This window comes from Rhinatrema bivittatum, chromosome 8 (genome assembly GCF_901001135.1).
Source record: "Rhinatrema bivittatum chromosome 8, aRhiBiv1.1, whole genome shotgun sequence".
NCBI lineage: Eukaryota > Metazoa > Chordata > Amphibia > Gymnophiona > Rhinatrematidae > Rhinatrema > Rhinatrema bivittatum.
In genome coordinates, this window is record NC_042622.1 from 267,501,403 (window position 1) to 267,521,795 (window position 20,393).

Sequence of the window (20,393 nt, forward strand, 5' to 3'; positions counted from 1 at the left end):
AATACTGACAGGATCCCAGGAGCACCGAGGGCCCCTGCCACATAAAACTTTACTTCTACTATGGATGGTGTGAAAGTAAAAAAAAAATCCATTTCAGAGGGGCGCACAGGCTATCAGAGCAGGGGAGCCTGAAAGGCCTAGCTGGTAACTGGGCAATCCGGGGAGGAACTGGTAAAACAGGCAATGGTATTAGTGCACATCCCTTCTAAAATGTTCCCCACTTATGCGTGCGCCTGCTTAATTCAGCGCACACGTGCGTGGCCAGGCTATAACATGCACGCACGTATGTTATGAAGTAGCTGCGTCCCTGGGCACGGGACCGACGGCTGCGTGCACATCCGCAAGCCGCTTTGAAAGTTACCATCCCTGTGCCCTAACCCCGCTTCCCTTCAGCGAACACCTCACGTGTCTGCCCCCCCCCCCCCCCCCCAGTAACAAGATGAGGCCACCCGGTCAGCATGGGGAAACCATTTATTGAGGAAATGTACACATCTGATCAGTCCTTCTTGGCAGCTGCTTTTCTCATGGCTGCCAGCACGTTGCTCAGCTCTTCCCTCTTTCTCTTGGCACGAATGTGAGTCCCAACCTGAGGAAGAAAGGCACGGTTAGTACGGCAGGGCTAGCGACAGCATGCGGTACTGCTCAGCCCAGATACAGGAAATCCTCTTTTACTTCAGGCCACTCGGGTTTGCTGGATCCTTGTGGCTCACCGAACCAAAGTCTGTAAATGTTATCGTACTTATATTACTCCGTTACTTGACTGAGTAATGCCAGAAAATGTTTAGTTACAAGTACAGCACAGTCTTAAAAAAAGAGACTCCAGAACAGAATTAGATGAGTTTAACGAGTAATGGTTATGTACTCAGGAGGAGGATGTGTTACCCAGTACTAGTAACACACACAGCACCGGTGCACGTTAAAGTTCAGGAATATAGCGGCACTACATCATAACGCCTCCCTTTTGACTACACGACCTCCCTGTATCTGCCATCTCTATTTCCAGGCCGGCACGTGGGCTAGTTTCTCTGTTGAAAGAGGGTCATGGACACACACCCAGAAGATGGGTATGACCTCCACCTTAGATGGTCTCTCTTTTGTAAATGAACACCTAAGAATGTACTTAAGAGGGTGGGCATCACAGCAAGCTTTATAGCAACATGATTCTGCCCAGATTTCTGTGATTGTAGCTTCATTCCAAGTTATATTTTTTTTTTTATCCTTTTTTTTAAAATGTATTTTCATCTTCTCCCTCCCTGGTCCTGAAGAATCACACCGCCCCCTTGGTGTTTAAATTCTCTAAGAGCAGTCTTTAAGAACTCCCAGCTTGTGCGCCCAGGTTTATGAGCGGTTGGATGCACTAGACTGGCAATAAGGAGATTAGCGTATGCCCAAACAACTGATAGCGCTCATCATATGTAAATTCCATGTAATATGAGCGCCCGTTTTACCGTGCGTTGTATTGTATCGGCCTGTCAGCCTTTTTGATCTACACATGGTGAATAAACATAAGATCTAAATATATTTTTCATACAATCATTTGATATTTTTAAGGTAAATGATTTCCAAGGGATCATGAAGGATGGGTGAATGGACAGTAGCTACAGTTGAAGCCTTGACGACTGGCGCTTCTGCTCACAAGTTTCCAGTTTGTGCCATTCCAAGCCCTTTGGATGTTCACAAGACTGTTTCTGCCTCCATCTTTTACACAGATTTCTAGCTTGTCCTCCATGTGCTCGTCTCTCATGGACAGGGAATATATTTACAGCAGCACGTCAAGAGTGTGGCAAATTTAAAACATGTGTATTTAAATTAAAGCCCTTTATGATTATCCTAAGGCCTATGTTAGGGTTCAGGGGGGTTATTCAGATTTGTTCATGGTGGGCAGGGATAAAGCCACTTGCTGAAAAAATTAGAGGCAACAGGGTCGTTAGAGGGCTGGAAGAGGACTATTTGCTGATGATTTAATGTTTACCTTAACAGAACTGGAGGGCTCTCTTAACACGCTCCTTGAGGGAATGAGAGGGTTTGGATTAGGGTCTGGGTTTAAGGTCAATGAAGATAAATCAGAGATTCTAACGCTAGATGGGGAAATGGTTGGGCATTTACGACAGAAGCTTCCATTTAAGTGGGTTAAAGAGAGCTTGAAATACCTTGGGGTAAGATCAGGATGGGACCCGAGGACTCTGTTTCATCTAAATAATGGCCCTCCAGTGAAAGGAATCTTTAAGGGTCTGGAGAGGTCGGATCCTGTCCCATTGTCTTTGGTTTGTCCACATCTTTAAATCTTGTTGTTAAAGACTAAATTACAAAAAAAAAAGTCTCCCCTTGCTTTTCGGTGTCTTCTCTCTGGTTCTGCCTTTTTCTTTCATTCTCTTCTCTTGAAAGATTTGTTCTTGTTTTACTATTTCCTTCATCTCTTCTTCCCCAAACCATACTCCTTATTTTTCTCCCTCTTCTCTACACAATCCCGTCCTCACCGTTCCTCTGCAATCTTCTCTCGTTCTACAATTTTCTGCTCTTCATAAAATGTGTTCCCTTCCTGGTTTTTTTCTCCTCTGCAGTCTCTTCGTATTGCCTCCACCTGAAATACCTCCATATTTCCATCTTTTTCTGACCAGTTTTTCTCCCTTGCTCCTGTGTTTCTTTTCCCACCTCCGATGGCTTCAGTCTGGATCTCTGAACATGCAGGTCCGGCAAGGCTACAGGGCCCCCTACAGGTGGACGGAAGATTGCATGCTGGGGGCAGCAGAGGATTGCACCAGGATGGAGGATCGCAGAGGCGAATTACACTGCCAGGGCATAGCCATTAGTGGGCCTGGGCCCACCCAAGGGGATATCAACCATTGTTCCAGGACTAGGTTTATCATTTGGGCAAAGGCAATCAACCAGTTGCTGCTCTTCCTCGTTTTCCATCTTCTCCAGGGTCAGCAGCAGCAAGAGCTCTCGGCACTCTTACATACAGTGGACAGCGTATAAAAACTAAATAACCTCTGCTTGTCCTTGAACCACCAGCATAATGGGCTGGCTGAATGTGCATCGGGCCAGCTGCCTGGATAAGAGGCATCGCCCTGAGGAGCTTTGATGGCCCAACCTGTCCCACCCCAGCCACAGAGCTGCTAAAGTCAGTTTAAGACTGAGGAAGAATGGAAGAGAGCTGCCAACGCCTAAGCCAACTGCTGCAAGGAAGACTGCCTGTCAATCCCGACCTGCAAAAAACTCATCCACCCTCTTTGTCGGAGATTTATGGCGCTTTGAAAAGTAACAGAAAATAGGGGGGACAGAGTAGATAAGGGGCGAGCCTGGAAGCTGAGAGAGTATGACAGTGTGAATAAGTTAAGTCTCTCAACCACCCCTTCTGCCAAATGAAGCTAATGTATGTTATGTGCCCACCCACGTAAATCTCAGGCCCCATCAAAATAATCAGTCCTGGCTACGCCAACTGCAGCACAGGAAGAATCCTCTCATACAGGCATAGTGAGTAGTGGAAAGGCAGACCGGGCAAGGTTCTCCAGGATCTCACTGGGACCAGTACACTGCCCCCAGCCAGGAAGAAAACACATTGACATTTCATCTAGTAATATAGAATTTTTGTCATGTTTTTAATACAAAAAAAAAAAAGTTATATACTTAAGTGTGACTATTTGATTATACTTTGTATAATGTAATAAAGCTATTCAAACTTTATTATGGTCGGGCGGCCCATGTTCTCCTATATATGCGGCTGGCCTTGCCCATCAATATAGTGGAAAGCTCTGAAAACATTGCAGTCATTACCCAGGCCGCCTAACTTGGATCCTGCGGCCTACGTTCTCTGCTTCCCATTAAGGCAGGCCCATTACAGAGCAGTAGGATCAAGTTAAGCTATTCTTCAATTACAAGGCACCAGAAGACAGTCACCCACTATAAGTGAGCAATAATTCCACCACCAACATTCCCTTCTGCCGTGAACAGATCATCATCCGGATAATATCAGAGGAATGCGCCAGTATGCAAGGCAGGGGGAGTACATTCATCCCCCCCAACATGGGCTCTTCGTTTCCCCTCCCCCTGCTAAGAATGAAGGTAAAACTCTGGAACATTCTCACCCTACCCCCCCTTCCTTCCCAGGTCCCAAACACATCCCTTCTGAGATACATCCACATCCTACCCAGGCTCACCAAAATACTTGATGCTTGAAGACTACTGAAAGAAAACAGGATCCCTGCAGGTGACCAAAAGGGACTCACATTGTACAAAATCTTGGGCTATTTGGAGATATTCTTAAGCATCTCTTTAACTCCTGAATCCTTGAGAGAAAGTCCGTAAATCCTGATGCACTGAAACACTTCAGCTCACACAATAGGACGAGAGAATTGGAATACAAAGCTGCTGCCGCCTCCTCCCCATGTTCGCTCCCCTTCCCTGCACACCATGAAGCGGATACCCCACTGCTGGGCCACCTACCCTCTTTTTGATGAACTTCAGAGCACGTTTATCCTTAGACACTTTCAGCAGCTCCATGGCGCGCCTCTCGTAAGGTGCAAAGCCACACACCTCACGGATCATGTCCCTGACAAACTTAGTGTGTTTGGTCAGACGCTGAAAAAAAAAATGTAAAAGTGTCAGCAAGAATAAGGCAGACCCAGAGCAAAGAGTCAACTAGCAATCTCAGAAATTAACAAATACTACATCACAAAACACAGACACACTAAAGTCTTGTGCAAAGTAGACCAGCTAGGCCTCAGTGAAAATCAGCAACAAGATTGCTGATAACTGGACAAAAGAACTGTCAATATGGCTTCAGAAAGGAAAATTGGTTCTTCCCTGCTAATTTTCATTCCTGTAATACTAAGGTACCTGTAATAGTACAGTACTACAGATCAGTCCAGACCAGTGGGTTATTCATCCCTTCCAGCAGATGGAGTCAGGGAACAAAACCTTGAGGCACTGCTTCTTAACTGGGAGTGTCACCAGCAGGACCTCAGCATTGACCTGTACCCAAGCCAAGACACCCCTTCACACAGACAGACATAGGGAACTAAAGGGTGGATACTCCTGAACTATAAACCTTGTTCATCAAGAACCAAACAAGACAAGGAAGTGGATCCCATAACTGCCCTCTAAGAGAAAAATTCTTTAAGAAAAAATTCTGTACTAAACAGCAAACTTTGGCAGAAAATCAGTCTTTCAGCATCAAATGGGAGGGCCTCTGAACTGATCTGTGGTATTACAGGTACAAAAATTAGCAGGTAAGAACCAATTTTCCTTTCCTGAACATACCCAGATCAGTCCAGACCAGTAGGTGGGCCCCGAAAAACCCGCACGCAGGACACTCTCCCTGAAGGATGGCTCATCCCGCGCCCTGACATCCAGACGATAATGCCTGGTAAAGGTGTGAATTGAGGACCACGCTGCTGTCCTACAAATCTCCTGTGGAGACCGAAGCTGACACTCAGCCCAGGAAGCAGCCTGCGCCCTAGTGGAATGCACCCGCAAACAGACAGGAATTTATCGTCCCTTACAAATGTAAGCCGAACAAAATGGCCTCCCCTAAGCCAACAAGATATGGTAGCCTTAGAGGCTTTGTCCTCTTTCTTCAGTCCACTGAAGAGGACAAACAGATGATCTGTGCGACAAAAAGCATTAGTAACCTACAAATACAGGTAGCATCCAGAAGATGTAATTCTCTATCCTGAGGAGAATCTTTCGACTACTCTGGAAAACCCGGAAGATCTACCGTCTGATTAACATGAGGCAGACACCACCTTAGGAATAAAGGAAAGCCCTGTTCTCAATGAGATTCCATCCCCGGAAATCCGCAAAAACGGATCCTTACATGATAGAGGATGAAGTTCTGAAATCCTTCAAGCTGAACAAATAGCTACCAAAAAGACCACTTTCAGAGTCAAATCCTTCAGAGTAGCCCTTCAAGGGTTCAAAGGGGGGGTCCGCAAAGGACATGAAGTACTAGGCTGAGACTCCAATCCGGGCAGATCTTTCGCACCAGAGGACGTAACAGCTTAGCCCCTTTGAGGAACCTTACCACATCCAGATGAACAGAGTCCTATCCTGAAATCTGCCTCTAAGCGCACCCAAGGCAGCCACCTGCACACGAAGCGAGTTGTCAGCCCAACCCTTGAACAACCCCTGCTGCAGGAAATCCAGCATATGCGACACCTCCACCGCCAGAGGATCTAGACAATGCTGAAGACACCAAACTTCAGTTTCCAGACCCTTATATATGCTATAGAGGTCACCAGTCTTCTGGATTGAAGAAGAGTGGAGATGACCTGTTTGGAGTAACCCTTCAATCGAAGTCTCCGCCTCTCAAAAGCCAAGCCGCGAGACAAAGCGATCCTCCCAATCCGAAAATATGGGACCCTGATGCAACAGGTCTGGAAGATGAGTCAGAGGACCTTCCACTGCAAGTCTGCGAACTACAGTCTCCGCGGCCACTCCGGTGCACTAGAACCGCGGTCCCGGGATGTGATTCTTTGTGCCTGAGGACCCGATCTATGAGGGGCCCAAGGAGGAAAGATATATAGAAGAATTCCCATGGGCTAAGGGCACACCAGAGCAGAGGCCCACCAAACAGAGTTCCTTTTAGCGACTGAAGAAACTCTCCATCTTGGAGTTGAGCCTCATCGCCATCAGATCCAACTGGGGAGTGCCCCACCTCTCACAGATGTGGTTCCACGCCTCAGAGGACAACTCCCTCTTCCCAGGATCCAACTGCTGCCTGCTGAGGAAGTCCGCCTGCATGTTGTCTACTCCCGCTACGTGCGATGCGACTAGGACTTCGAGATGACGCTCTCCCCCAGGCAAATAATCTCCGGGCCTCCAACGCCACTGCATGAGTCTTTATGCTGCCCTGTCGATTAATGTATGCTACAGCCATCACGTTACCCAAGTACATTCGAAACGTGACCCCGGACCAGGGGCAGAAAAACCTCCAGGGCTCGAACGACTGCCCTAAGTCCTGAGGCGATTGATGAATCAGAACTTCTCCTCCGGTTGCTACAGATCTTGCGCCGACTGGCCCAAGCACACTGCTCCGCAGCTGGAGAGGCTTACGTCCGTGGAGACCACCACCCAGTCCAGAGGCTACAGATCCATCCCCTTCTCTAAATTGGGACGAGACAGCCACCATGAGAAACTGGACCTGGACTCCCAAAGCTGAGGCAAGGGAAGTTGAAACTCCTCTGATTAGGGACTCCACCTGGACAACAGCTTGTTTGCAGTGTTTTCATGTGCGCAAACACCCACGGGACCAAGTCTAATGTGGATGCCATAGACCCCAGGACCTGTAAATAATGCCACACTTTGGGAACCTCCAGACGAAGATGACGCTTGACCTGAGACTGCAACTTCTACACCCCGTCCGCTGACAGGAAAATCCTGCCTCGCTGAGTGTCGAAGTGGGCCCCTAAGTAAACCAATGACTGAGTTGCCTCCAATTGACTCTTCTGCACACTGATAACCCAACCAAGAGACTGTAAGATGGATATCACTCTTTGGATGGACTTCTCGAATTTCTCCCTGGACTTCGCTCGAACCAACCAATCGTCCAGATACGTGGACCAAAATTCCCTCCCAGCAAAGAGCCTCAGTCACCACCACCTTGTTGAATGTGTGGGGTGCAGGCACCAAGCCACCCAGGAGGGCTCTGAACTGGAAAGGTTGACAACATTTTGAAGCGAAGAAACTTCTGATGTTCCTGCCAAATGGGGATGTACAGGTAAGCTTCCGACAGGTCTAGGGAGGCAAGAAATTCTCTTTTGTGAACCACTGCCAACAAGGTACGCAGCGTCTCCATGCAAAAGCATGGAACCTGAAGGAACAGATTCACCTTCTGCAAATCGAGAATGGGCTGAAAGGAGCCCCCCTTTTTCGGCACCACAAAGTGAACAGAATACCTTCCCTGACCCCGCTCCTCCAGAGGAACAATGGCCTTTAGGGCAAGTAGCCTTTGCAGCGTCCCCAACACTGCCTCCCACCTGATGCATGAGACTGTGTGGGACTTCACAAAAGCCTCCCAAGGTGGGCCCAAAAATCTAGAGTGTAGCCTTCTCGTATCACCTCCAGCACCCAACAATCCAAGGTAATCTTTTCCCACTCCTCATAGAAACTGGACAATCTGCTTCCTACAGCTTCTACGGAGGAGAGGGGACCATGTTGTCTAATTTCCGCCCATGAGACTGCCTGAGCCCTAGAGGAATGAGCTCTAACCTGAGAAGGCAATAGCAAGAAGGATGGAACCATACGTAGCTGTGACATCTTGGGAGTCCTCCGGAGGAACGGCTCCCAGCATGACAATGCCTGCAGTTCAGAGATGCAGCATGCCGAGCATACAGCCACCAGGAACACCGTTTTCAAAGTCAATAAAAGCAAGGGAAGACTGCACAGCGGTCAAAAGGAAGGACCTGACAAAAAATCCAGCACTATATTAAGATTCCATAGGGGAACCGGTAACCCTAAGGGAGGTCGAATGTGCTTCACTTCCTTCAGAACCCAGTTCACATTTCAGGATGAATTGACAGGGAGGCCCCATTCATCTCACTCCAGAAACAGGAAAGAGCCACTACCTGCACCTTCAAGGAGTTAAGGGCCAAATCTTTATTCAAGCCACCCTGCAAAAATTCCAGAATAAGCAGGATTTTGACTGTCTCGAGGGGGGGACGACACCATGTTCTTCACACCAGGCCTCAAATACTCTCCAGAGCCGCACATACACTAGGGACTTGGAGAACTTCAGAGCGCGGAGTAAGGTGACAATTACTGCTGCAGAATATTTCTGCTTCATCAGCCAAGTCCCTCTCAAGGGCCAGACCGTAAGCCAGAATAGAGTTAGATTCTCGTGCAGGACCGGTCCCTGCTGCAACAGGTCCCTATGCAGTGGGAGTTGCAGGGGGTTCCCCACCAGGAGTCTCCGCATGTCCACATATCATGTATGCCTGGGCCAATCTTGAGCTACTAGTAGGATTAGACCCCCATGGGGCCATGGAGGGAAGGCGTATAGCAACTAGTCTTCCGGCCAGATCTGGACAAGGGCATCGATTCCCTGGGACAACAGAAGCCCCAGCGATCTACTATCAGTTGAACTGCTTTGGTCGATAATCTCCACTCTCCTGAATCCAATCTCCCTGTTTAGGAAGTCTGCTCTGACATTTCTTCCTGCAATGTGGGAGGCTGAGATCATCAGTAGATGTACTTCCACCCACTCAATAAGGAGGTCTATCTCCTGTGACACCTGCTGGCTCTTGGTTCCTCCCTGGCGGTTGATGTAGGCAAAGCATGGACTGCTTGATCCTGGAGTCTGTGGCTGAACTGTAGACACGCCAATCTGACTGCCAGGCTTCCAGGCGATTGATGTTCCAGACATCCTCTTCTTCTGTCCAATGTCCCTGGGACGTCAGCTCCCCAGCCCTGGAGACTCTCATCTGTCGTGAAAAGCAGCCAGTATGAGGAGGGACAGCGACACGGCCCTGCTCAGATGAGCTCCCTGCAACCACCACTGAAGGCGAGAACAGACTTCCATCGGTAAGTGGAGATGAACTGCATAGTCTTGAGACTGTGGGTTCCAACGTAATAGCAGAGTGTTGAAGTGGATCCATGTATGCCCTTACCCACAGCACTACGTCCAGGGTTGCCGCCATCAAACAGAGTTCTTGGAGATAGCTCCACACCGTCGGCCGTACCGTGTTCACCAACTGATGCACCTGGTACATCAACTTCTGTATCCGTGTCGCCAAAAGAAAGACCCTGGCCAGCCTGGTGTCAAATCGGAAACCCAGATACTCCACGGCCTGGGAAGGCTCGAGGCTGCTTTTGGCCAGGTTTACTACCCAGCCAAATTCCAGTAACAAGGATACCACCCTGTCAATCACCAAGAGGCTCTCTTCCATGGACTTGGCCCAGATCATCCAATCATCCCAAGTAATGGTGCACCAGGATTCTGTCTTTCCTCAACACTGCCGCCACCATAATCTTGGAAAATGTTCTGGGGGCGGAGGCCAGGCCAAAAGGGCAGCATCAAAAACTGATGTCAATCCAGTTTTGCAAAACATAGAAAATGTTGGTGTTCTTGTCGGATTGGAATATATAGGTAGGCCTCGGATAGGTCCAGGGAGGTTAAGAACTCTCCTGATTGTATGGCTATTATTATGGAACATAAGGTTTCCGTAGGTGAGTTGATACTCGCGGTCCAAGATGGAACGAAAGGAACCTTTCTTAGGTATGACAAAATGAATGGAATAACGCCCCGTATTTTCCTGGGGTGTAGGTTCTGGGATCACAGACCTCATCCTGAGGAGCCTTAGCAGTGTAATTTCTACTGCCTGCTTCTTGAGCTGGGAGTGGCAAAGAGTCATCATGAATTCACCCCAGGGAGTGCTGAGGAATTCCAGCGCATATCCTTCTCAAACGACTTCCAGTACCCATTTGTCCAACATGATCTCGACCCACCATTAGTAAAAGAGAGCCAGACGGCCCCCTATCTCCTCGTCCCAAAAGTGGGTTGGTAAATTTCATTGGGGGGTTTGGGACAAGCCTGAGCCTGCTCCTCTCTTGGGCTGCCGGATATGAAAGGACTGAGACCTCCTAAGAGGTCGAGGGATGAAAACGCTGGGAGCTCCTGGAATGACCCCTCATAGTCGAGGGGCACTGAAACTACTTCCAATAGCCGGGGAACTAGAGATTCACTCCATTTACAGGCCAGCTTTTCCAGCTCGTTACCAAATAGGAGTGAGCCTTTAAAGGGCATCTTTGTAAGATTAGCTTTGGAGGTTGTGTCAGCTGACCAATTCCGCATCTATAGCTCACGTCTGGCCACCACCATTGAGGCAACTTCTCTGGCTAAAGTATGGACTAGATCAGAGCCCAAGTCTACTAAAAAGGCATTCCACGACTGCTCTGGAATTCACTCCCGCATCATCCACCTCCTGAGAGAAGTAGACATGAACAAGCAACCAGGTCACTGCTACTGTGTCAAAGGCTCGTTTAAGGATAGATTCAATCCGTCTATCATGCACATTATTTAAGGCTACTCCTCCCTACACTGGGATAATTGTTTGCTTGGAGACGGCACAGACCAGTGCATCCAGAGGGTATAGAGCTTTCAACACTTGGCCCCCTTTAAAACTTGCTTCTGGGGCATCCCATTCCAGATTAATCAACTCCTGGATGGCATCCATCACAGGAAAGTAACAAGAAGCTTTCCATACGGAAATCAGAATGGGATTCTTCTTTGGTTCGGCTATAGAATCCACCTCAGGAACTCCCAGCATCTTCAGGGTCTGGGAAATCAGGGCCAGCAATTCGTCTCCGTGAAAGAATTGTAACATGGTCCGATACGGTTCCAACCGGGGGAGGGGGGGGGGGGATTTCCCCATCTTCCAAGGAATCTAGGTCCTCCTCTTCGTCCGTGCCATCCGGGTCCCTACCAGGGATACTTGGTAAGGGGAGGCATGTCTTGATGTCTGCCGGTAGGAATGGGAGAGGGGGGGGGGGTCACCGGCTGAGGTTCCATCCAGATAGGGGCAAGCGTGGCAGCAGACTATGCATGTATGAAGGTTTGTAGCCCCTGAAAAACTCCAACCAAGAAAAGGCAGCCAGGTCCATGCCTAGTCCAGGAGGTGGGGTGGGTCCAGCTGAATTTCCCTCTCCCACGGATGACCCAGTCAAGGATGCACTCAGATACGGCTGTGACTAACTCATCATCTGAATGGGAGGAGCCTGGTTTAGCAAAGTCCAAGGAGGTCAACTCTCCTTTGGCTTCCTCACAGTGCTGACATAAATTGGAATCCAGGTCAAACTGTGAAGCCCTAATATGAAAAGCAATGCAGAGAGCAAGGCGCTTAGACTTCTTGGTTGCCAACATCATTGGCAGTGGCAGCTGTGCACTCAATTGGTTTGCGCTTAAATTTATGCACTCAGATTTGAGTTTCTAGACGAGGCATGGCAAGGCGCGTGCACAGCTTTTCCTGTATCGCGCGTTTTCAAAGTTGTGCGCAGAGCTGGCGCACTGATGTCCTATGGAGAGCAATACACAGAATACAATACAATACACAGAAACGTGCTCAAGATGGCGCCGGTGGCCTACCACGGGGCCTAGCCCACTAGGGGCTGCTCAATCCGCTCAGAAGCCCAATTCCCCTTACCCCTAATGGGAGTGAGAACAATAGTCCTGCTCCCCCTCCCCCATACCTTTTTTATCCCAGCCGGGAGCGAGGGACCCTCTGTCCCGCTCCCGGCACCTCCAGCCCTGCTCTAACAGAGGAAGCACTGGAAACATAAGCTTACTTAAAAAGGTTTTGGAGGGGGGGGGTGTTAAGGTATTTGTATTGCACTTTGGGGTGGGGGGAAAGGAGGGGATTGGCTCACTGATCCTTTTCTTTATTTTGTTTGGTGATGACAGTGCTATTTAGCCAGATAACTAAAAAACCTGACTATATTCAAACATAGCCAGTTAGATTTTTTAAGTTATCCGCCTATATACACAGCCGGATAACTTTAGATTGATATATTCAGCAGGACATTTATCCTGCTGAATATATGGGAATATTATATCTAGATAACTTGTCCACTAACCAGCCTACTGAATATGGACCTCAGGCTGATGGACTCATTTTTCGGCAACTGAATCTTCTTGTGGGTATACTCACCCCTCTCCTGCGGCACTGTCTGGGCTTGGACACATTCTTGGTAACTCGGTGGCCTTTGTTAAGGCCAACGGCCATAGGATACCTGATTGCCATGTCTAAAAGACAAATATTCCTAGGTTACCACCCAGGCCAAATCAAAAGAGCACCAAACAAGAAAGCCATCACACATTAAATACTTTTATTTTACTTACTCTAAAATTTGATTTTCAAATCACAATACATTTTTCAGTATCAACTTGAGATTTATCCAACAACAATCTTATATATGAGCTTTAACGACCATTTGCATCCTTTGTTCAGATGTCTTGCATCTTTAAATATCTGTTAAGTTTATTAAGGTAACATCTCTCTCCATTTGGTTGCCTTTAGCTAATTTTATTTTAATGGGTGAAGGCAGCTACATTTCTTGCTCCCACTGTCCCACCAGCATATCTAAATGTTTGTGGACAGGTGTTTACTCAGAAGCATCATCTGATGGATGATGGATCCCAAAAGTGCTTGTATAATATTTGGGAACAAATTTGGGAAAAGGCAGAATATCAAATGTTTATAAGTAAAATATAACAAATCAGTGCAATGCCCCATTGTCTTCAAAAAAAGACTTAAGACTTGGCTCTTCCACCAAGCTTTTCCATAATTTCAGCTGGCTGAATTCATCTCTGCCAAGGTCCCCTTTAGGTCTTTTTCAATCAATCTATAAGAGAACTACTTAAAAACTCAGGTTTTCAAACAACCAACAAGAGATCTATATAAGAAAGAAACAAGTTCAACTCTAAACATTCCTCGAACCCCAAAGAATACCCCAATGAACAACACAAATAATACCCCAAAGAACTCATCAATTCAATTCAAATCCTTGGCAGTCCTTGTGCCTATGTTTTTATGCCTTTGCCTACATTAGGCTATATATTGTATCTATGTTATAATCCCCATATATTTATTTCCAAGTTATTTCTTCCTGTTCATTGTAAGACAATTACTTGTCACTGTTAAAGTTTAAAATGTAAACCGAATTGATCAGTAATTCTGTTATTGGAAAGTCGGTATAGAAAAGCTATAAATAAATAAATAACATTTGGGATACTTCTTACACTGGTCTAAATAAAAGTTATTACAACCTAGAAAAAAAAAATCTACTTTTCTTCAGAACCAATATGGCTATTGGTACACTGCACTATATTTATGCTAAACAATGCTGTGAACTCCAGGGAAAGCCACTGCTTAATCCCTGGTAAAGAGCCACAAGGAACTGGATCTTCTCTTTAGGATTTGCCAAGTACTTCCTAATGACTCCAGATTGGCCAATGTTGGAAACAGAATGCTGGGCTCGATGGACCTTTGTTGACCCAGTATAAGTCTTGTTCACACAACTCAAACCACCACATCAAACAACAAAAGAAATGAGGATTCAGAATCATTTGGAATAAAGAGGCAAGGGTGCTAAGGCGAACATTTACCCTAGGATGACTGTACTTCCCAGGTGCCAGATCTGTGTTAGGTAATTGTGGTATTAGTGTGGATCAGTGTTTCTCAAGTCAGTCCTGGAATACACCGTAGCTAGTCTGGTTTTCACTATCTCCAAATCATGGAAATCTCTCATATGCATATTCATTGTTGATAACCTGGAAATCTCTCATATGCATATTCATTGTTGATAACCTGAAAACCAGACCAGCTACATGTACTCCAGGACCAGCTTGAAATAATGGCATTACCATAAACCAGAATTTTCCAAACCTGTTCCGGTGACCACACAGCTGGGAAATTTTTCCAGAATATCTACAATGAATTTGCATGAGATAAGTTAGCATCTGTTGGAGACCAGTATATGCAAATTTAACTCATGCATAATCACTCCTGAGCAAACACCGGCCCCTCAGACATGAACAATTCCAAGAAGCACAAAGGGAACAAGAAATACTTCAATCACCCACTAAACTAAAACTAGTTTAAAACGCCAAAATGGGCTGGCTCCGCGCCAGTACAAGAGACTCAAATGTGACAAGGCCGGTGATGGTGCGAAGTGGCTGGAGTCGCTGACGACAACGCCTGCTGCTAGAAAAGCGGCCCCGGGGCAGGTTTGTTTGGGGTTTTTTGTTTTGTATTTTTTTTGGGGGGGGGGGGGGGATCAGCCTTGAAGAAGAGCTTTCTCTAACGCTGGGCTCGCTTTGGCAGGGAAAAGCAGACAATCCTGGGGTGCAGGAAGGAGACGAGGACCAAAATATGCTCGGGAAAGCGGAAAAAAGGAGCCACGAAACAGTTCAGCAGCGCCGGCACCTTAAAACGTTTAGGAAGGTTTGCAGAGGCCCGAGCGGACCTCCACAGCGCGGAAGCCGCATCCTGAACTAATCCCCCGGCTGCAGAATTGGCTCACGTCCGTGGTGGCCACGAGGGGGAAGTATAAGGGATCCCGTCCTTTACACCGTCACAGGGGACGGAGCCTAGGGGTTAAGGAGCCCCTTTCTAGCGCCCCCGGTACAGACACCGCTCCAGCACAGCCATCGGCGGCCGAAGAAGCCACTTCCATCGGCTCCCAACCCATCAAGGCAAGAGTCCCGGGAAAGAAGCGCAGCCATAGCCGGGGCCCGCCCGCCTGCTACCCGCCGCCCGCAAGCCTCGGAATCCACCGATGTCGTTAGATTCCGCTGCCGCCACCGTAGCTTCCACTTTACCTGCTCTCTACACTGGCTCGACGCCGGAAGGAAAGAGCTGTGCCGGAAGTGAGCGCATCAAACCTCCCGGCGTCCTCCATCCGCCCAGGCATAGAACGCGAGGCAGGCGAGCTAGAGTGGCCGAAGCGCTTGGAGGACTTTCTAGCCCCGCTGAGGACCATAGATGTTCGGACTGCACCTAATGCTGCCTGGCTCCCTCTCTCAATCCCCCTGACCTAAAAGGGGCACCTCCTTTGAATTAAAAAGATGACATTTCATAGTCTGACTTATAATAATACTGAGCCAGTCTCATGCATATTTCTAAAGACAAAGAGCAGCATCCACCCCCTACCTATTTAAAACCGGGCAGCTGCAGGTCACCAGGATTTTTAAGGATGGCTTCTCGGGTGCCTCGAAGGGTAGTGACAAGTCATGCATGATATTACTATTACAACAGGCTTTTTTCTTATATTATTATAATATTAGACAGCTCCTTATGGTCATAGATTCTTTGGTGATCTCATAAATATGAGATTTCACTTCTGGCCAGTGCATCAGATTACTGGGCAATGCCACCAGGTATGGAAAATCCAACTTTCCCTGCCACGGATTCTCTTGCTCAAGTTGGTAGGTTTTAATCGCCACGCGACGCTGTGGATCAGGCCCTAGTGTGCTGTAATCATTTCCTTAAATCCTAAGACTTAACTGATTTACCTTCAGTGACTGTCTCATGTACACTTCCAGTCCTTGGGTGCAATATCCTTCCATGTGCAACTTCCAATGGAAGCTCAAATGGAAAACTTTATTTTGTAACATTTATCTACTAGTGATGAATAGAGAGAGAACAGCATGCCAGGTTCCTTGTATGTACCCAGATCAGTCCAGGCTCCTGGGTTTTGCCTCCAGCAGATGGAGACAGAGAAAGTTTCACTGACACTGCCATGTAACCTAGTATGCCACCCGCAGTAGATGGGGTAAAACCTGCAGCCTGGAATTAAACAGAAAAGGAAAGAGATAGTAGTTCCATCCCCAAAGGTTGGCAGGTCCTGGTGGGGGCCAACCCTTCTGGTGGAGAGGTGGATGAGCAGGGGGGTTGGAGACCCTCTTTGTCCTTTTTGCCCCCAAGAGGGGAATATCTGGTGGTGCCAGATCCCTCCTACCTCCACAGGGTTAACGAGAGGACACTTTGGATTCCTGCTGCCTAGATTCAGGGAAGTGATTTTTCCGTTGCTGCCTTTAAAGTTGTTTTTTTTTTTTTAAAGTAATGCAAGGTGTTTTATTTCTTTCTTTATGTCGTGGTGCTTTGTTCGAGAGGCGAGGCAGTCGGCAGGCAGCTAAGCAGGGGGTTCAGTTCACTTTACGAGCGTTTTTCCATCAGCGGCTGTTCCCACCTATGCAGCCTGATTCGGGCCATGCCACGCGGCGCACCGGGTGTAGCACGTGGAGAGGCGCGGACACACCTTTCACAGAGCAGCCTTTGCTCCCGATGCCTCCCCGGAGGGGAGGGGAGTTGGGGAACGTCTGTCAGAATGTTGGGCGGGCATCGGAGATTGCAGAGGCTGCCGACGCAGTTGATGGCTCCTTCCCGGTTTCTGCGCGAAAGGCGGCCATTTTAGCCTCCTTTGCTGCATCAGCGGGAAAGCAGGGAGAAGAGGGATCCCTCCCCCCTCCACTGTCACCAGCTGACAGGAGACCCACAGAGACCCAGGGGGCCTGGGAACCTCTGTTTGAGGAGAAGGAAGTCCTCCTGAGTCAGGATCCTGAGGGTGCAGATGATTTTTCCCTTGAATTTGTGCTCCTTAAGGCGTATCTCTCCAGGAAGGCCATGGGATACTGTCTTTCATGGCTCGGGGGGCCACAGAATCCGTGTCCTATTAAGCTCAAGCAGACACGTGCAAGGGTGTCTACCAGGGTTCGGAGAATCCTAGGTCAGGCTTCCCGGTTTGCGGATTCAAACGAGCCCTTGGGAGACTCGGATGATGGAGAGCCTCTGGCAGATGACCTTCTGTGGGAGTATTCTCTCCTGGACCATCTAGATTTGGAGGGGGGACAAACCCTAACAGTGGAAGGCGACAATCCCAAGGTGATTCGCCTTTTTCCACAGGGAAGAATTATGGCCTCTGATTCCATTTGTCCTTAAAGAGATGGGAATCGAGGAACCGCAGGATGAGTCTGATCAAGAAGTGGGCCCAGTCATGAAGGGCTTAAGAGGTCTGGCGAAGGCCTTCCCGTTTCATAAGTCGGTGAAGAAACTTGTGCTTCGGGAGTGGGAGACTCCAGATACCGGTTTGAAGGTTGGCAGGGCCATGGACAAGCTGTATCCCTTACCGAAGGAAACTTTGGATTTGTTGCAGCTTCCAAAAGTGGATGCCTCAGTATCTATGGTTACAAAAAAGATGAGTATTTATATGGCTGGTTCTGCTATGCTTAAGGATAGGCAAGATAGAAAACTGGAGGTTTACCTCAAGAAGATTTTTTAGGTCTCTGCCCTGGGCATTCGTGCTGCGATGTGCAGCAGCTTTATGCTTCGGGCTGGTTTATGCTGGGTGCAACAGTTACAGTCTGAGAAGACGATCTCAACTTCAGATGCCAAGCAGGCCGAGTGGCTGGAGGCCATGGTGGCCTATTGAGTGAATGCCTTATATGATCTTATCCAGACATCTTCCAAGTCTATGGTGTCTGCAGTCTCTGCCAGGTGACTCCTTTGTTTAAGGAACTGGTCGGTGGACGTGTGGTCTAAGTCTCAATTAGGGGCGTTACCTTTTAAAGGGAAGTTCCTTTTTGGAGAAAACTTAGAGGAGCTGGTGAAGCTTTTGGGCAAGAACAAAGGTCACAAGCTACCAGAGGATAAACCGAGGGTCGGGAAAGAGTTCCTCCTCCCTGCGCACTCACTTTCGGATGAATCGGCATTTTTGGCAAAATAGAGTTCGAGAGGAGCTCAGAGACAAAGCTCTGGGAGGCAACAGTTCTGGAATCGGTACTTTCGAGGCCGGAAGCCGAATAGAGATGGCTCCGGCTCATTGAAGCGGGGCCGGTCCACTCCTCGGTGCCGGCCATAGGGAGATCAGTGGACTCTTTTTTTTTTTTTGAGGAGTGGGTCAAAATCACCACGGATCAATGGGTCCTAGATGTGATAAGTCAAGGTTACGCTTTAGAGTTTGCTCGTCCACTAAAGGACTTGTTTATGGTGTCTCCTTGCACCTACACAGACAAAAGGTAGGTGGTTCGGGAGTCCATCAACCGTTTAAGGATGCTGAAAGCCATTGTGCCCAGTGCCCATGGAGGAACGGGGAATGGGAAGGTATTTCAATTATTTTGTGGTCAGGAAAAGGAGGGGCCTTTCCAACTGATCCTAGATCTGAAAATGGTAAATGTGGCACTCAAGGTCCCTCGTTTTCGCATAGAGACGCTGTGTTCAGTGATTGCAGAGTGCACAAAGGGGAGTTTTTGGCTTCTCTAGATTTGATAGAGGCTTACTTACGCATTCCAATCCATCTGGATCATCAAAGGTTTCTGAGGCTCATGATTCTGGGGGCTCATTTTCAGTTTTGCGCCATGCCTTTTGTTTTGGTGATGGCTCCGAGGACCTTCACCAAGATGATGGTAGTGATGGCAGAAGCTCTCAGGAAAGAGGTTGTGTTAGTCCACCCATATCTGGACAATAGACTCATTCGGGCAAAGTCGGAGGAGCTTTGCATCCAGGCAGTCACAGTGGTCCTGCACCGCCTGAGGTCCCTAGTTTGGGTTTTGAATCTGTCAAAGAGTCAGCTAAACCCTTCTCAGGTGTTGGAGTTCCTGGGGGCATTCTTCGGCACCAGCATTGGGAGTGTTTTTACCAGCGATCAGATCGGCAAATTGCAAAGACTTGTTTGCAGTTTGTTGGACAGCGCAGTTCCCAGGATGTGGGATTACCTGCAGGTCCTCTGATCCATGGCATCCACATTGGAATTAGTTCAGTGGGTGTTTCCTCATATGAGGCCATTGCAGCATGCATTACTTTCACAGTGGGACCCATTGTCTGAACAGTTTCATCTACCATTGCCTCTTATAGAAATAGCCAGGTCCACTCTCTCATGGTGGCTTGTACGAGACCACTTAGTTCGGGGGTAGCCTTGGAAGTTCTGAACTAGATAGAGGTCACAACCGATGCCAGCCTCTCCGGCTGGGGGGCTGTGTGTCAATCTCAAGCGGTGCAGGGCCAATGGTCACCGGAGGAGGCATCATGGTCTATCAGTTGGTTAGAAACGAGAACGGTCTGGTTGGTGTTACGTGATTTTCTGCCTCTCTTGCGAGAGCAGCCTGTGAGAATTTTGTCGGACAATGCGACAACAGTGGCTTACATCAATCGACAGAGTCAAGCGGTAACTCAGGAGGCCCAAGAGTTGATTTGCTGGGCAGAGGAGAATCTTGAGTTATTGACTCCGTCTCATGTAGCCGGGATAGACAATGTGCAGGGGGACTTCCTCAGTCGTCAGCAGCTGGATCTCGGAGAGTGGGAGTTGTCAGAGGAAGATATAAAACTTATCTGTCACAGGTGGGGCATCTCCTGCATGGACCTGATGGCAACTCAGAAGAATGACAAGGCTCCATGTTTCTTCAGCCACACAAGGGAACACGGCGGAGGAGTCGACGCCTTGGTACTCCCTTGATGGCAGTGAGTTTAAAGTGAGTTCGGGGAGCGGGGCCATGGAGCTCTACCCGTGCACTCCCGTCTCTTGTGACATCATCGCCGGAAGTCCCCTTGTGTCATTCTTAACCATAAAAATAATACTGGGCCTTTATTTTTTATTTCTGCTGTGAATTGTAATGAGCAGTGTCACACATGTGAATGTGGTCTGTCGGGTGTGCCATGATGGGAAAAAGATTGAGAATCACTGCAATAGAGTGAGCTCTCAACCCGATAGGCAGAGTGCAGCCCTGACATATGTACACCAAAGCTATCGCCTCCTTCAGCCTCCATGCTGTGGTGGATTTTGAAGCCTTATGACCCTTTTTTGCACCACTCCATAGCACGAAAAGAGAATTGGACAGTCTAAAGTTATTAGTGACCTTAAGATAACATAACAAGGCATGCTTCACATCCAAGCACCTCAACTCTTTC

General features: G+C 48.1%; 1 protein-coding gene across 1 annotated transcript; it reads right to left on the bottom strand.

The window, feature by feature from the left end:
* Positions 1 to 453: 453 nt before the first annotated feature.
* RPL36 (ribosomal protein L36) lies at positions 454 to 15,450 on the bottom strand. The gene is made up of 4 exons (XM_029610785.1): positions 15,314 to 15,450; positions 12,642 to 12,736; positions 4,444 to 4,578; positions 454 to 586 (listed from the first exon to the last, which is right to left on the bottom strand). Exons 2-4 carry the CDS (start codon positions 12,732 to 12,734, stop codon positions 497 to 499), a joined length of 318 nt encoding a protein of 105 aa, XP_029466645.1. The 5' UTR covers positions 12,735 to 12,736; positions 15,314 to 15,450; the 3' UTR covers positions 454 to 496.
* Between the last annotated feature and the right edge of the window lie 4,943 nt (positions 15,451 to 20,393).

Bases quoted from the DNA above. Each gene is read 5' to 3' on its own strand.
- RPL36 (XM_029610785.1), bottom strand. From the start codon at position 12,734: ATGGCAATCAGGTATCCTATGGCCGTTGGCCTTAACAAAGGCCACCGA. The intron at 4,579-12,641 runs GTGAGTATACCC...TTTTTTTTTCAG, and splicing joins GACAGTGCCGCAGGAGAGGG to CGTCTGACCAAACACACTAA. The intron at 587-4,443 runs GTAGGTGGCCCA...TTTCTTCCTCAG, and splicing joins TGAAGTTCATCAAAAAGAGG to GTTGGGACTCACATTCGTGC.